The sequence below is a fragment of the Malania oleifera genome, chromosome 8 (assembly GCF_029873635.1).
Source record: "Malania oleifera isolate guangnan ecotype guangnan chromosome 8, ASM2987363v1, whole genome shotgun sequence".
Classification (NCBI taxonomy): domain Eukaryota; kingdom Viridiplantae; phylum Streptophyta; class Magnoliopsida; order Santalales; family Ximeniaceae; genus Malania; species Malania oleifera.
This window is the reverse complement of record NC_080424.1, coordinates 23,464,095-23,482,168: the sequence shown is the minus strand read 5'-3', so window position 1 is coordinate 23,482,168 and position 18,074 is coordinate 23,464,095. Positions and strand designations below refer to the sequence as shown.

Genomic DNA, 18,074 nt, shown 5'->3' with positions numbered 1-18,074 from the left:
TCCTACTCATGTCATGGAGAAAAAAATGAGGAAGACAACAATATGATTACTGAAGCTGAAACAAGTGTCATTGCTAATGATGGAGATGAAATTCTGCCTAAGCTACCTTTTCTCCATTTGCTGGCTTCCCTATAAAATTATTACCAACCAGGATTTGAAGCACCAGTATTTTCCATAAACTCAGGTAATCTGCCAGAAGCAGTTGTGCTGTTTAATTATTGATCCTGGTAGCTGGCACTAATGCAGTGTAGGAGGAAGCTGCCCAGAAGACATACTTAAGATTGAGTCCCATTCTCACCCTCACAAGAATGCTTGGTACTCACTTCCAAGATTGAGTAGCTAGTGGAGACAATGTGTCCTCCACAATGCTTGGGAAAATATTTATCTCTCACTGCCAACAAGAAGTATGAATTGATGCCATCTTTCAAGGGCAAGTTGAAACCCATTGCCAGTGCACTTTCCTGACAAGAACATGTTGGGACTTATTATGGTGATGGGATTCTTGGCCTCTGTCCACACCTGACAGGGTCAAGTTTTTCTAAGTGGTTTTTTTGGTGGGTGGTTGGGGTTTTTGTGGTGGTGGTGGTGGTGGTGGGGAGGTAATGATGATGAGATGGACAAAACTTGGTTAGACAAACTTAAGCCTTTTTGGAGGCCCCATCCTAAAGCCAAGATATGCAATTGAGTCACTTCAGTAATTTTGCAAGTTAAACTATCTTTTGTGATTATATCTGGGGTTATTTTAATAACGTAGTCTTAGGGATTTTTATGCAAGGATTTAATCATAATTCTCAAGTTTCTTATTTTCCTACAAACAATCATTTAGTACTGTTGGTGGAGTGGAATTAATTGAATTAGGGATTATTTGTGTTCCCACCAATTTCTTTCTCCTCTTCCCCATTTTCCCCTCTCTTTTCTCCATGACCCATCTACATCGACTTGATTATTACCATATGGACCAGTACATTTTGGGCCACAACTTATGTGCCACTGCCACCTGACTAAGCCTTTGCATTTCAATTGTTTAGGCCTTTGGTAGCCCATTTAAGCCCAAACAGATACACCAACTGATCCAGGTTCAAAATAACATTAATCATTGAGCCATTCCAATCCACATGCACACCAGCATGAATGAGGCTAAGGTACCATCACCTTTCTCTCTCTATGAAGGTCTCCAACCCTAGCCACCATATGTTGTTCTGATTCTACACCATATCTGCTCCACTGAATTTTATTAAACCTTCATACACTTCCCATTATATTCAAATTGACTTTTAGCATGTCAACCAAACACTTGCATGCGTCAAATGAGAGATGCCATTTTAAATCTCAAAGATTGAGTAGCACCTCCCCCCTCGACAAACAAAAAGAGAAAATAATAAAATTAAAAAATTAAATCATCTCAAGATAATTCTTCAAAAATTTGTGCCACACCTTTGAACTTCAAAGAAATTTCTTGAACTTCCTATCACTACAAAAGCCCTACAACACTACAAACTCAATCGACAAGCACTGGCAGATCCATTCTGCTACAGATACAAAAACCCTGATTCCTTCTCCCCTCCTCATTCATTGACCCTCTCAATGGTTAAAATTGAGGAGTCTGCTTCCATGCACCCCCCCCCCCCCCTTTCCCCAAAAACAAATGAAAAAAAAGGTATCAGTGCACATTCCATAGGTAGAAAGAGTCAACTACTTCATTTTCATGACATTGATGAAATTGAAAGAGCAATCATAAGAAAATCTAAAAAGTCCTCCTTTCCCTAAATTCCCTTGATATATTTTCATCCATGATAATCATAAAGAATACTAAAAATTTTATAAACTGAAATGGACAAGCAGGAGCAAGGTTAATGAACTACAACAATCAATTTCAAACTAAGACAAAAATGGAGATCCAAAACTTAATCATAGATCGAAATAACTCCAGAGAAATTAGGAATTAGGAAACAACAGTTCTTAGGGCATCAAACCTCAATCTATGCATGCAGCATGTACATTATGCATCACATCAAGTTGACAGAAGATGTAATCAAAATAGATGAAAGCAAAATGTTCACTAACTAAAACAATTTAGAATGTATTGAGATCAAGACAACCAAGAAAAAGAAAATTGACAATGTAAATATATAAATAGCCAACAAAGTACATATTAGGCACAGTTGTCTCACCTGTGGACAACATTTTGATCATGAAGATACTTCAATCCATGCAAGATCTGTCTTGTGTATGCAGAGACCAGGGAGTCCCAAAGATTAAACCTTTGATATACGTCCTGGAGGGAACCTTTAGTTACAAGCTCGAGAAATATATAAAGGTTTGAATCATCCTGTAAGACACATCAAGCAGGAGATTCACAATCCAGCAATCAAAACAGAAAAAGAATTCAAAAAGAAAAAAGGAAATCAAAAATCTTAAGAATTTAAAAAAAAAAAATGCAAATTTTCAACCAGAAAAAAAAATGTACTTCAATCAGTAAGAAAGCTCATGTATTTCAATAACTCATGTACAACAGGAAACCATCTTTTAGCATAATCCTCGAAATTCTATAAAAATATTGATAAGATGTGCAAATTGATTGGATGCTAGCATATATGTTAAAAATATGTGTAACTTTTTTTACCTGAAGGGCATGAGTTTCATCATCAGATTAAAGCATAGGGTGTTTTAATTTCACAATTACTACACACAAGCGGGTAAACATAACGGTAACAGCTATGAACATAACGGGAAGCAACGGCGTGAATTTTTTGTGTGCGTAGCAGATTTTTTATTGAGGACGAGTATAAGTTACAACCATGGTCTTTTAATCTTCTCATTGTTCTTATCTGTGATAATTCAGACACATAGCAATCGGGTTGAGTTGAAAAATAAAGAACATAAATATCACATTATAATATTTATAAAAAAAAAATTCCTAACAAGTATGGGTAAAGAAAAGTAAATTTTTGTTTGTAACAATTGATTGCTTTGAAGAAGAAAGGGGGTTTTGTAACCCTGTAGTAACGGCCGTAGCAACAGATGTTAGTCCGTAAACGGCCGTGAGAAGCAGGTGTAACGGTCGATTTACAACCCATGACTTTTTTGTGCGAAGAATTGAGAATAATTAACATCATGCACAACTAGCGTAAACGTATAGGTAACAACCAGGTAAAACCATGAATAAGCATGCACAACCTTGTGCATATTAGTGTAATTGCATGTTTTAAGCTTCTAACCCTTGTTAGAAAGAGTTTTAGAGTATTTTGGATCCTTTAGTACAACTAACTAAGTTGTTTGGTAAGGGCAAGAAATTTACATTTGTTTTAAACCACCATGGACAAAAAAATTACGTGTTTGTGGGTATTTGTACTTTCTCATTATTCTTGAGCATGATAAATTCTTATGTGTGATAAATTAATTAATGAAACAAAATACATTATACACTCCATTAATCAATGAGACACATAAGACATACAAAAAATACAAACATACAACAACTAGAAAAGAAAAGGTTGAAATTGAAAATATAGAACATAAATATCAAATTGCTAATAGTATCAAAATATAATCTTTTCCTACTAAGCTAGTATTTTGAAAGTGTTAATTAATGCATCTCTTGTAAGTATTTTTAAAAAATAGTAAATTTTGTACCATCAACCTCCTCATTATAATCTTTTCCTCCTCTTGCCACATGGTATATTGAAAATAATTTATGAAAGGGGGTAAAAAACAAAAGTGAGAAGAAAATGTAAAAAATAAAATATCTTTTCTGGCATAACATTCCCGTAGCAGTTATGTAATGGCCGTAGCTGCCTTTATGTAACAGTCGAGGTCAGTAACAGCCACTACGGCCGTGATTTTTATTACCAGCAATTTTGCACCGTGTAAGACTATTAGGAACCAAAAAAAACCTTTACGTAACGATGTTACATAATGGTCGCAGCCATTCTTTAAAACCATGATTAACATAGAAGAGCATATGCTCTGTACTCCCACAACATAAATTTAAAATTATTAAGGAAAATTGATTACGTTCTTCATATCTACATGCCAAAGGACTTTCACGTTTTGCATCACACTATTGTTCAATGCCAGGCATTTAAAATTTCTCTGTTGCACAAAGTTTTTAATTCACTTTTTAAATCAGTCAAATGCATTGCAGGATCCTCTTAATTAACATGCATACATACATGCATACATGATCTCAATCAATAACGGATCCAGTTCACAATACTTAAAAATTATCGTTGCAGTACATGCCTTTCTCCAAATCTTTAGTTAGAATAAAGTTACCACAATGGCACAATCTGCTAGACAATTTGAGTGATTGCCCTTCAAAGAGATTGAAGATAATTTTAGAGCAGTTATGCTATTTATTAAGAGAAACATAACAAGGTCTTAAATCAAATTAAATTGCCCTCCAAATCATTAATCAGAATTCTTGTACCATAATATAATAGAAAACTTAAGGGCATGTTTGGTTAATGGTTAAGTTCTAAGGGATACAAGGGGAAAACATGCGTTTGATTATTCACTTTTCCAGTGATTTAAAAGGCTCAATCGAGGCTCCCCTTGAAGCGAGGCACACCTAAAAATCCTTGAGGCTCAATCTAAAATACCCAATTCCAAAAAGGCTAATGCATTACATGCTGAGGCTTACACATTTTTACAAAAAAACAAGTCTTTTGCGCCTTTTTAGTTGAGGCTTATGCATTTTAGGTGTGTGATTCTCAAGTTAGAATTGGTTAGAAAATTTTAACTACATGTTTGTATAAAAGGAATGTCATAATATGAGTTTATTTCTATTAAGATTTGATTAAAAATGAATGACCAAACTTAAAGATAGGTCTCTCCCTCTATTTATAATACAAATTTAAATACATTCTAATGACAATAATACCCTTACTAACTCCCATTAATTAACATACTAACACACAATAATAATAATATTAAAAGGCATATATAACCTCTAACACTCCCCCTCAAGCTGCACCATAAATGTCATAAGCTCCTAGCTTGTTACAAATAAATCTAACACGAGCAACCCCCAACTCTTTGGTAAACAAATCAGCAAGCTGCATGTCTGACTTCACATAAGCAGTTGTAATGAGCTTCTGCACAAGTTTCTCCCGAACAAAGTGGCAATCAACTTCAATGTGCTTTGTCCGCTCATGGAAGACCGGGTTGGAGGCAATATGAAGAGCAACTTGATTATCACACATCAACTTCATAGGCTGAAAATGCAGAAAACCCAATTCTTCCAACATGTTCTTCAACCAGACAAGTTCACAGGTAGTGTGATCCATAGCTCTATATTCTGATTCAGCACTTGACCTTTCCACCACAGTTTGTTTCTTACTTTTCCAAGAAACCAAATTACCACCAACCAAGATATTGTACACGATAGTGGATCTTCGATTGGAAGGTGATCCAACCCAATATGCATCTGAATATCCATGGATATAAGTGTGACCTTGATCACAATATAAAAGACCTCTCCCAAATGCATCTTTGAGATATATTAAGATGCGAATTACTGCGTCTCAATGACTTGTCCTCAGAGAATCTAGAAATTGACTCACAACACTTGTTGCAAAAGATATACTCGGCCAAGTAACTGTAAGATAATTCTACTTTCCAACAAGTTTCCGGTATTGTCCAGGATTAGGTAGCAAATCGCCCATATCCGGCATTAACTTATTGTTAGGATCCATGGGTCTATCAACCGGTTTATATCCCAACAAGCCAGTTTCATCTAACAGATCAACAACATTCTTCCTTTGTGACACAATAGTTCCGATACAAGATCTCGATACTTCTATACCCAAAAGTATTTCAACGGTCCCAAATCTTTGGTCTGAAACTTAGTCTGTAGAAAAAGTTTGAGACTATAAATACCTTTATCATCATCACCTGTAATAACAATATCATCGACATAAACAACAAGAAGGATCCTATCTAATGAAGTATGACGATAAAACACAGAATGATCCATAGCACACCGTCGAACGCCAAGCTCAAGTATTGTAGCACTGAAACCATCAAACCATGCTTTGGAACATTGTTTTAAACCATATAAAGCCTTCTTGAGCTAACACACTAAGTCTGACTCCCCCTAAGTAACATACGCGAGTGGTTGCTCCATATAAACCTCCTCCTCAAGGTCACCATGCAAGAAGGCATTTTTTACATCTAACTAACGCAAAGGTCAATGTCAAGGAGATGAACAAACATACTGATGTAAGTTCGAAAACCAAAGAAAAAGTGTCAGAATAATCCAAACCATACACCTAAGTGTATCCCTTAGCAACAAGATGAGCCATAGACCTATCAGGGTTGACTTTCACAGTATAAACCCAGCGACAACCAACCACAGACTTGTCAGCAGGAAGAGGTACGAAGTCCCAAGTACCACTGTCATGTAAAGCATTCATCTCGCCAGTCACCAACCACAACATCCCTCCATTCTGAATGGGCTAAGGCTTCCGAAACAGACTTAAGAAGGGTAGTAGATGATTGAGCAATGACAAAACAATAATAGGAGGGTGATAAGGAGTCATAAGAAACATAATTGCAAATGAGGTGTTGAGTAGGTGTGCGTTTACCTTTCGAACAGCAATAAGAGGCTCAACATCATGAGAAGTATGATCATCAGAAAAGGAAACCAAAGGTGTGGTAGTAGAAGCTAGAGAAGACTCTCTTCCTTGGAGTTGCCGTCGTGAATACGTCTAGAAGTAAGGATGATCAAGGCAATGAGAAGGATTCGAACTACATGGAGGCTCAGATGGTTGGAAGATTAGGCAAAGAAAGAGACTCATTAAGCTCAGAAGCGCTCAGTGACTGAGTGTAGTAAGGTGTAGACTGAAAGAAGGTAATATTGGCAAAAACAAAGAAGCAATGCAACATAGGACTATAACAGCGATATCCCTTTTGAGTATATGAGTAGCCCAAGAAGAAACATTTTATAGCACGAGGATCCAACTTATCCACCCCAGGAGTTAGTTGATGAACAAAGGACACACATCCAAATATACGAGGAGGAAAAGAAAATAAAGGTGAATTAGGGAAGAGAATGGAGTAGGGAATTGTACCACTAAGAACAGAGGATGACATTTTATTGATCAAATAACAAGAAGTAAGTACAACATCACTTAAGAACACTTTAGGTACATGCATTTGATAAAATAAAGTTCGAGTGATTTCAAAAAAACGTTTATTTTTCCGCTCTGCAACCCCATTTTGTTGAGGAGTGTAGGCATAGGATGATTGATGAACAACACCAAACTGAGTCATATAGGTAGTGAATTGTGCACTGAAAAACTCTTTAGTATTATCACTTCGAAGTATTGGAATTGGCAAACCAAATTGAGTCTTTATTTTAGAACAAATGGCACAAAATACATGAAATAACTCAGAACGGTCTTTAATTAAATATAACCAAATTATTGAATAATCATCCACAAAGGTTACAAAGTACCGAAAACACAACTTGTACGCGACCCTACTAGGACCCCATGCATCTGAATGAACTAACACAAAAGGACTTGCAGCCCATTTATTGACCCAAGAAGCGAAAGAAACATGATGGTGCTTTCCCAACTAACAAGACTCACAATCAAGACTAGAAACACAAACTCAAACTAGGAACAAAACATTTTAACTTTTCCAATGAAGGATGACCCAAGAGAAACTGAATTTGGAAAGGTTAGGCAGCAGTAGTGAAAGCGGTAGAAGGAGATAGCAGCTCAAAGTGATAGAGTCCACCAACTTCACACCCTCCGCCAATCGTCTTCCTTGTCTTCAAATCCTGAATAACCATAGAATTAAGGAAGACTGTGACTGAACAATTCATGGATTTAGTATTTTTGCTAACGGACATAAGATTGAAATGAAATTTGGGAACTTATAAAACCAAAGGAAGACAAATAGAAGAAGTGGAATTTACAGTCCCAATTCCCTTGACTATAATAGTGCATCCCTCAGCAAGAGTAACAAAAGGTAAATTTGCAGAATATTGAAGAGTGGATAAAAAGCTAGGTATACCTGTGATATGATCGGTGGCAGCAGAGTCTATGACCCAAAGACTAGGATAAGAAGTACTGGATGACAATCATACAGTGTACTTACCAAATTGGGCAAGAGATGCAATGGGAAGAAAATCTTGTTGTGATACTTGATACTGCTGGAACTTGGAATACTCTTCTCTAACATAGAGACAGTACGTTGCCCCCCGCTCGACCCCAAAGGTTAGGATTCGGTGGTGGCTGCATTGGCTGCCCCCAAAGGTGTGAAGTCAGTGGTGGCTGCATTGGCAACATGTGAAGGTCTTCGATGAAGATCCCAACATTGCTCAATACCATGATTATTACATCCACAATGAGTGCACTTGCGAGAAGTACGTTTGGCTCGTCCGTCTCTACCACAACGACTACTTGAAACACCGCGATAACTTTTACGGCTGTTAGTAGAAAACTAGAATCATTCTGTGTAGCAAAGGTTGTCCTCTCAAAGCCAAATGCAAGGACAGGAGAATGCGTGCTAAAGGAAGCACAAAGGACGTGAGAATAAACATCAGCAAATGATGGCAGCTCAGCACTATTGAGTATCTGGGACCGAACTGCCGCAAACTCAGGTCTCAAGCTTGCTAGAACATGAAGAACTATCATATGTTCCTTCTGCTTCTACATCTCATGAATATCGGCAGTTATAGGTTGCACGGCGTTAAGCTCCTCATGAATACGCTTCATCTCTCCAAAATAATCTGCAATGCTCCTATGTTCTTGTTGTAACTAAAGGTACTCCTGGGATAAATCATATAAACGTGTAAATGTGTAATGTTACTGGACTACAGAAGATTGACATAATCCCAAATCTCCTTGCCCGTATCTAGATGCATACATATCCGTGCAATATGAGGTTCCATCGAATTCCATAAGAGGGAAACAATTAAGACATGTTTCTGAACCCACATGTCTTCTCTTCTCATCAAAAGACTCATATTGGAGCAAGTGGTCAGATTCCCCTAATCCTGCTAAATAAATCCGACCAGCATTAGACCATCGAACATAGTTATTTCCATCCAACTTTTGAGTTGTTATTCGCAGCAGCGATGTAGGAAACAAATTTTTGGGATTCATAGATTCCAACCCAACACTCACAAGTCAGCAATCAGACCAAAAACAAGAAGAACTATCAATAATCGGAACAATCACAAATCACGTGAAGCACCAACACAACCACGGACAAGGAGAACAATGCACTCACGGATATAGCACTGCGACAGCCTCACAACTGAACATACGAACGCTGCCATGGCTCCAAAAAACTCACAAGGAAGTCTGCTTAAACCCTGAACAGAAATTAACGGAATACAGTCTAAAGAAGGAATTGAAGCATGGCAGAAGAAAAAAAAATGGCCAGAACTGCTCTCATGTGCCAGAGCGTGGGGTCAGCCCTGCCGGCATTTGCCCAGCGCGTGGGGGGCCCTCTGGCGATAGGGTTTTGTGGGGTGGGTCATTGGGGGGTCTCATTATGGGTATATGGTTGGTTTTGTGATTTAGTATGGGATGGAGGTGGATTAGGGAAGAACAGCCGTGAGAATAGTGTTTTTCCAGCGACGGCTGAGGGAAATAGGATTTAAATAGGATCATGCTCTGATCCCATGTTAAGATTTGATTAAAATGAATGACCTAACTTGAAGATAGGTCTCTCCCTCTATTCATAATACAAATTTAAATACATTCTAATGACAATAATACCCTTACCAACTCTCACTAATTAACATACTAACACACTCAAAAATAATAATACTAAAAGACATATATAACCTCAACAATTTCTAAAACTCTTGAACCTCAACCTTTCCAAAATAATTTAGAGTTGTATCTTACATCATGAAAATAGTTTGAACTTTGTAATAGTATAGCTATCTCTTGTCATGATTTATGTCATGTATCCAAGTTAGCACTTTTTGAATGACCAACAACCATTTTGCAAAGTACATCTACTTTTTGTTTTTTACATTATATTTGTGATTTTCTTAATTTTACTTTATTTTAAATACATATAATTTATTTAACATATTTTTATCTTAGAAACAAATTCTCAGAAAGCTTACACCCCAACGCCTTAAGGCTTACGCCTCGCCTCTTAAAGGTTAAAACTTAAAAGGCCTCGCCTTACACCTTCGCCTTTTAAAACATTGCATTTTTTACAAAAGTGTTTTTAGGAAGTATCCTGAAAACATCTTCTTTTTAGGACACTAAAAAATATGTTTTTTAATTCTTTTTTTTTTTTCGTGAATTCTAATACAATCAAAAACTCCCAACCCTTCCCTACCCCATTGCTCAAATGTTCCAACACCACCAGGCAGCACCCTCCCCACCACAACTTACTGTCACCCACCACCAGCCATTGCTGCACCCACTACACCAACGGCCACCAAACACCACCACCGCTGATAACCACCACCACCCCTGTAGCCTGCCACCACACACCAATGATGACCACCACCAAATTTTGAATGCAAAACACCCAATAAACAAGGAAAAAAAAAAGAAAAAATTGTTTTTGAATTATCCAAACACATTCACTGTTCTCATTTTTAGAAAACTAAATTCAATTTTTTTTTTTTTTTTTATAATCAACGACATTTGTTAAAGAAAGAGAGGACAACTGCAACACAAAAAAAAAAAGGTGGAAATAGAGGAGATAAGATAACCTCCAAGAAACACAAGAACAAGAATAAAACAGGGAAAAAAAGAAAAAGAAAAAGGAAAACCAAAATACAAATAATTAAAACAAATAATTACAAAGCAGCTCTACTGGAGCAAAACAACTCAATCCTGCAGTAAATCTGCCATAGATAAATGCCAAAACAAATCATTTTCCAAAAACCACAACAACGCAAGAAACACCATTCTACTCCAAAGCAAATTAGGAGAAGCAGTCCACTTTTAAAAATTCAGGCATTTCTCTCCAACCAAATACACCAAAAGATAGCCATAATTGTGGAATGTCGCAAGGCCTCTCTCCTTCCCCATCCAAAACCCTCTTAACAGCAACACAAAAAATGCCCCAAAAAAGAAAGGACAAACCCAATTCTCTCTAAGAACACAAAACATGTGCTAATTTATATATATATATATATCAGTAAAGAGAAAATTATATTAGCAACGCATCGAGGGGATGCCAACCCGTGGTACAAAACATTAACCACTCTGTATAGTGTCGCAAACATCAAGGGTTACATTATAATCATTAACAATTTTCCTACTAAGCCGCCTGACGACAGCACCAATCCACCGGCCATTGCAAGTATGAAGTGGAGTAGTTGAATCTTTGAAGGCTCTCTTTATTCTTTCTTTCCAAGCACACCAAAAGATGGCGAGAGGGATGAGGTTCAAATCCTTTCACTTCTCCTTGGTGGCTCTAATGCCTTTCCAAGCTCAAATCTTCCCTCCAACTGAATTTGCCCTAACCCACTGCCGTCCAGTCGAGCATAAAACCAAATTCCACAAGTTCCTTGTCCAGCCATACAAAGAAAAGACCAATTGTGACTGTAAGCCCTCTTTTCTGCAGAGTGTCAAGGGTTAAAATATTTCCATATATGGACTCCCAAACAAAAAAGGCAACCTTTGAAGAGGCCGCCGTCTTCCAAATGTGAATCCAAGGGAAGTTGTTGCAATTTGTTCCCAACGACGAGAGCTTCTTGTAGAAAGATTTAATAGTGAAAACTTGTAGAAAGATTTAATAGTGAAAACATCATTTTTGTCCAAAGCCCATTTTGGTTCGTTGGGCATGTTTTGGAATTTATATAGAATTCTATGCAAGTCAAAGAGCGCATGAAGTTCCCAATCTACCACATTCCTAGTAAAAGGAATGTTCCAAAAAATTTCCCAATCAATGATTTGGAAATGATGACTAATAAGGGCATTTTCATCACAAGCCAAGTTGCAGAAGAAAGGAAAGACAGCTCTAAAGATTATTGTTCTCATGCAATACATACGCCAAAAGTAAAAACATTGGCACTGTTTCCCACTTGAAATGTGACAAATTGGAAAAAATTATCCCATCCTTTCCTAATGAATTTCCAAACTCCCACTCCATAAGGTCCCCTTCTATTGTATGTTGTCCAATCATTATGATCAAGCCCATATTTAGAAACAATAATATCCCACCAAAAGTGGTCTTTCTCCTTCATGAACCTCCACAACCACTTCCTGAGCAGGGCTTTATTGAAAGTGAGGTATTTCAACCCCAAACCTCCTAAACAAAGTGGTTGTTTGACCACTCTTAACAAGGTGATATTTAAACTCCTCCCCTAAGCTTCCCTAAAGAAATCTTGTCTAAATTCCCTCCAATCTCCAAGCAACCTAAGGCCAGTAGGGCGAGGGACATGAAATAAATTGGAAGTTCGTCAAAGTGCTCCTAATGAGGGTGAGTCTACCTCCTTTTGATAAGAAATTTCTTTTCCATCTTGAAAATCTCCTTTCAAACTTCCAAGAATAGGGTCCCAGGCTCCTTTTTCTTTAATTTTGGCTCGAAATTAATGGGAAAGGATTCCATTTTGCAACCCAGAAGACCAGCAAGGAAGGTCCCCCCCCCCCCCTTCCCTTCCCAAGGCAGTTGTTCTCTCCAATTGGAATAAGCTCACTTTTAGGCCTAAGACGGCCTCAAACCCTAACAAAGTGCATTGGAAGTTGAGGATATGAAGGGGGTCATCATCACAAAATATGATAGTATCATCTACGAAAAAGAGATGAGAAACTTCTCTAAGCCTTCCATTTTTGCCCACCTTGAGACCTCTAAAAATCCCTCCTTCAATAGCTTTCATCAGCATAAAGCTAAGCACCTCCATAACCAAAATAAACAGGAAAGGGGACAAGGGATCTCCTTGCCTCAAGCCTCTCGAGGAGCGTAAGAAATCAGGAAGGCAGCCACTTATGAGCACTGAGAAACTTTCAGTTTTGATGCATTGAGCAATCCAACTACACCAAAGCTCCCTAAAGCCCATTTTCCTAAGGAGATAAAGAAGGAAGTTTTAGTTGACACGATCAAATGCTTTTTCCGTATCTAGTTTGCACACCATTCCCCCTTTTCTCCCTCCTTCAAATAGGAACCCACCACTCATTAGCAATAAGAGCACCATCCATAATCTGTCTTCCAGCCACAAAAGCATGTTGACACTAACCAATGACTTTCAATATTGCTTTTTTGAACCTCTCAGCCAGAACTTTGGCAATGATTTTATAAATGCTTCCCACCAAGCTAATAAAGTGGAAATCCTTGATGCTAACAGCCCCAATTTTCTTCGGAACAAGAGTGACAAAAGTGGTATTGATGCAATTGACAAATTTTCCTAATCTATGAAACTCCTCAAACACGTTTAACATGTCGTGCTTGAGTAGGCTCAGTTAGCCTGAAAGAAAGCCAAAGAGAAACCATCCGGTCTAGGTGTTTTATCCCCATTGCAATTTTTAACAGCTAGGACTTTTTCTCCTTCAAAGGGTCTCTCAAGCTACCCCGCAGTGAAAGAGCAGTGAAAGAACTAAGAGATCTGAAATTGATGCCATCCACTATAGGTTTCCAAGTCTCAAGTTCAGTGTAAAAGTCTTTATAAAAATCACAAATACCTTCCCTAAAATTGGTTAAGGTGATTTCCACAATTTCAATGTTGGATAAGGGATTACTTCTACAATGAGCAGTTGTTGTCCGATGAAAGAATTTTGTATTACGGTTCCCCTCCTTGAACCATAAAGCTCTAGATTTCTGCCTCCAAAATATTTCTTCAAGATTAATAACCTCATTCAATTCCTTCTTAAACACAGATCTTTTGGCTCTCTATTCATCATCAAGGCCCTGGATTATTTCCTACTCATCAAGCTCTTTGATGCCATTAAGGATAACAATCTTCTTCCTTTGGACATTCCAAAGGTGTTTCTGCTCAATATCTCTACCTTTTCTTTTATTCCTTTCAACTTTGAAACAAGCACAAAACTAGCCTTCCCTATGACCAAAGTAGATGACCACCAATTTTTCACTAACTCCTCAAAACCATCATATTTTAAGTTTTTAACCACAGATTCTCAAAGCGAAAGGGGGTTAGCCCCTATTTAACTCCCCCAGTGTCAAGGGTGATGGGGAAATGATCTAAGATGTGCCTAGGAAGTAGACTTTAAATCACATGATGAAAGTGAAGTTCCAACCCAACCAAAATTAAGAACCTATCAATCCTTCAAAAGGAAGGCGACTCCCTAGAGTCAAACAAAGTGAAGTTGCTACCAATGAGAGGGAGATCAATAAGGGTATTCACGCTAATAAAGCCAAGGAATTCTCCCATGCTACTAGTCTCAAGGCTGCCCGCACTTCTTTCATGCAGATACACAACCATATTGTCGTTAAGACCCCTCACGTTCCAGGAAATGATTTTCCTTAACATGATTTAACACAAAGGCTCCAGCTACTGCATACCTCTGCCATTTATGAGCATCCTAGTTCACTATGCATTCCAAGTGCTTTAATCCCCTATTGGTATCCAACTTTCTAATACTACCCTACAGTCTTTTGTGATTACTTCCTATCTCCTCTTTTCTCTTTCTTTCAATGTCTCCTCAAATAATTGTAAGGCTCTTCCTCAAACCCTTCAAATGAGACGCCTATGAACCAATTTCAACTTCCGAAGAATCCATATAGATACCTAATTCTTGAAGTGCACGCTGTCCGAGTCCAAATCATTCTAAGTATCAAATTTGGGTTTATCAATCAAATCCTTAAAGTTGGGATTGACACACAAAGTGTCATAGCCAATGCTGGGGTCTAGAACAAGGGCTACTCCAGTATAAGTCTCAGATTTAAGGGGCACTGCTCCAAAATAGTCTCCTCTTGAGTTGCAGTTGCCTGTGAGGGGAGGTCTTGTAGGGGGGACAGCCTTCCCAAAGTGGAATCACTTTTTGGCAACTTCAGAAGGACAGTTACGTTAGCTTAAAGGGAGAAAAGAGTCAAGTTTGGACTTAGTAGTCAAGTGAGATTGCAAGGCTCAAAAAGTACCCAATATTTGTAGCTCCAAGGCCCAAGTTAAGGCCCATTCTAACATCCTCAAACGATAAAAAGGCTTTGGGCCTACCTTTATTCTGCTTAGGGAAATCCAAAGAGTCATCACAGCATTGCTTTTATCCCCCACCACACTCACGAAGGATTGCATGAGATTACTTGTCTTCCCCACCACCTATGAGTTGAGTGTCATGCCATCACTCAACAATAAACTCAAAGGCTTTACCACAATGAGGGCAAGGGCACAAGGGAGCTTATCTATTGAGGATTGGGTTCATATAGGCCGTAAACTTCTTCTCCACATGCTAAAAAACTAGAGATGTTGGACCTTTCTTTGTGGGAGGAAAAATACAGCGGCCCAACTCAGCTGCTGAGGAGGAAATGCTCATCCATCCTTAGATTCAAACCCCTCCAGAAGCAAGGGTTCTCCAAGCACCACTATTGGTCTCATAAGGGCAAGGTGGTTCCCCAACTTGTTAGAGTTCAGCTGCAAATTGACTGTTCTATCCTCGTTCCTTGTTTGACGAAACCAAGAAATTTCCTAGGGTATAGCCTTTCTCTAAGCCTACAATTCATCCCAAGATTCAAGGAACCATATGAATTCTTCCATCTCTAGGAAAATGGAGATCCTTCTTCCCCTGCGATATTCCATGATTCTAAGGAAATCAAAACTTCCCCCTTTTAAGACCAAGTCGAAAGATTTCCTAGTTCCTTTCGACTCCCACAGCATGCTTCCTGTCCCTTGGTATCTCGTCAAGTTAGACAACAAACAAACAAAACCAAGCCTGCAAAAGAGTGAAAGTTCCACAAGAGAAAAAGGCCTTCTAGTGAATAGCCAAAGACCAGCTTCAAACAGAAGGAGCTTGCGATCACAAGAAAGCTTGTGAACAAGAAGAACAAAGAAAAGCTTGCAAACCAGTTACAAAGCTGACTACTTGGAAGCTAGCAAGCACCAAAAATCAAAGATAAAGGTCTAGGAAATAGTCGTAGAGGAAGGCCCAGTGCATGACAAATGATACCGAAGGTAAAGCTGAGGAGAAGAGAAGAAAATGAAGGTTCAAGAAGGAGAAAAATGGGAAGGGGATTCAAACTAGGGCTTGCGGCAAGAGGTGAAGACGAGGGCTGCTTGAGCGAGAAAGGAGGCGAGGTCGAATAAATTGTGCTGATTATGTTGAATACTTCCTATTAATGAGTTGGGGAAGCATTTCATCATCATGTTTATATGGCGAATTTCTTGAGTCAAGCTTGCTAATCTAGTGTGGTCTTTTCGACATCAAGTTCATTTGGTATTTATGTTGTCTCTTCTTTTAAAGCCAAAGGGGAACACTAAAATTTTCATTGCTACAAGGTCTTTTCTTTAATCAAGTAAGGTGATTTTCTCCAAATTTTGGAGAAGAATGATCATGATTTTTTCGGTCTCTCTCTTTCAAGGGAGGAAGATGATGGATTTCAGATGAGTTTTATTCCTTTCAATTCATAGGAACCGCAAATTCATGGATCAGAACTTACAAAACCCCTAATCACTTTCTTATGGTGAGAATGAGAGCCAATAGTTTCAGAAGGTTTTTATCTTTGGAGAAGATCCCTAATAAGGGTTCCTTACAAATGACCTGTATTCTGAAAGGAAAGGAGGCAGGTGGTTGGATGGATTTTTGGGGGATCTTGAGGAGAGTTACAGAACGAGATCAGGCTAAGATTGATGAACATATGGCTAGGACATGTCTACATTGAGTAGATTGTCGCTCCACAAATGTGCGTCTTGGCAAGGGGACCTAACCAGTTTCTCCATGAATGTCAACAACATGTCATGGTGTTAGGCAAGGCTTCATTGCAGGGACAATGGTAGAATTCTGGTGAGGGAAGCCAAGAAAGGAAAGAAGCTATTCCAGGAAAGATTGACAGGGAACGAGGGGATTCTAGAAGGATATCCACAAAATTTTCTACAAAATCGAAGGTGATGGTTTTCAAACGGCAAAGCTGGATACTTTGCATAGAAGTGTTATTTTGGGTTTGGGTCTCCAATTGCTGTTCTCAAGGACCAACCAAATGGAATTTTGATGAATCTAGGCCCAATAGAGATACAGCCACCCAAGACATATAGTAAAAAGCAGGCTGTCAGAAATGGACCTTCTTGACGCCCATTCACAACACAAAAAAAAAAGGGCTTCTAATGCCGCTGGGTTTGGGGGGGGAGGGGAAGTCTTTGGACAGGAACCCTCTTCATCAAGGGGGAGATTTTTTTGGGCAAGGAAAGAGCAGACACTCAAGAGGCCCACTCTGCAAATCAGAGAAGTCCAGAATGTTGAAGAAGAAGGGGCACAAAAGCGGGTAGAGAGGGGCTTAAGAATAGTGCAGTGGAAGAAAACTTGGCACAATAAAAGCACAACTAGCCAAATAAAACCATAATTTTTTATGGAACTTTGGCCTGCCAAATAAATGAATATAGAGGGAAAACAAATTGTAACGGATCAAGAACTCATAAAAGGATTTGCAAATAAACCCCTGAGTAATCCAAAGATCACCGAACATCCATATCTGATTACAGTCAAATCCTATTACAAACATCTCATTTCTCCAACAGAAAACAGCCACAAATTCCCCTCGAAGCTCATTTAGAAACAGCAGCCCCCACAAAGGTTGCCTTCATGTGCGAAGCAACTCTCGGGAAAATTCTTACCATTGACAACTCTAGAAAAAAGGGCCTATCTCTCCTTAATAGGTGTCAAAATATGGAGCGTGATTTCTGGGCTTGGAAAGGCAACCACTCCAGTAAGGAAAGAAGGAACCTCTCTCCCTCATCCCCCCTTGCCATTTTTAATTCGATGTGGAGGGAAAGAAACAGGGGAGCTTTTGAAGCATCAGCTTCACATCTTTATGTTGTCAAGGACCGTGATATAACTATGGTAATGTAATTGGCCTATTGGGGTGTTTGTGAAGGGCATTATTGTAATCCTTGATTCTTTTTACACACTACATTGAGGGTATGTTCATTGTACTTTCATTGTTGTACTTCGTTTTTAATAAATTAAGATCAAGTATTA

The 18,074-nt window shown here is 38.5% G+C and overlaps 1 protein-coding gene across 1 annotated transcript in view; it reads right to left on the bottom strand.

Moving 5' to 3' along the window:
• LOC131161745 (mitogen-activated protein kinase kinase kinase 1-like) overlaps positions 1 to 18,074 on the bottom strand; it is a 45,590-nt gene that overhangs the window by 18,681 nt on the left and 8,835 nt on the right. Inside the window, exon 5 of the mRNA XM_058117704.1 lies at positions 2,172 to 2,329. Within this exon, the coding sequence (XP_057973687.1) occupies positions 2,172 to 2,329 (158 nt within the window). The remainder of the gene's footprint in view (positions 1 to 2,171; positions 2,330 to 18,074) is intronic.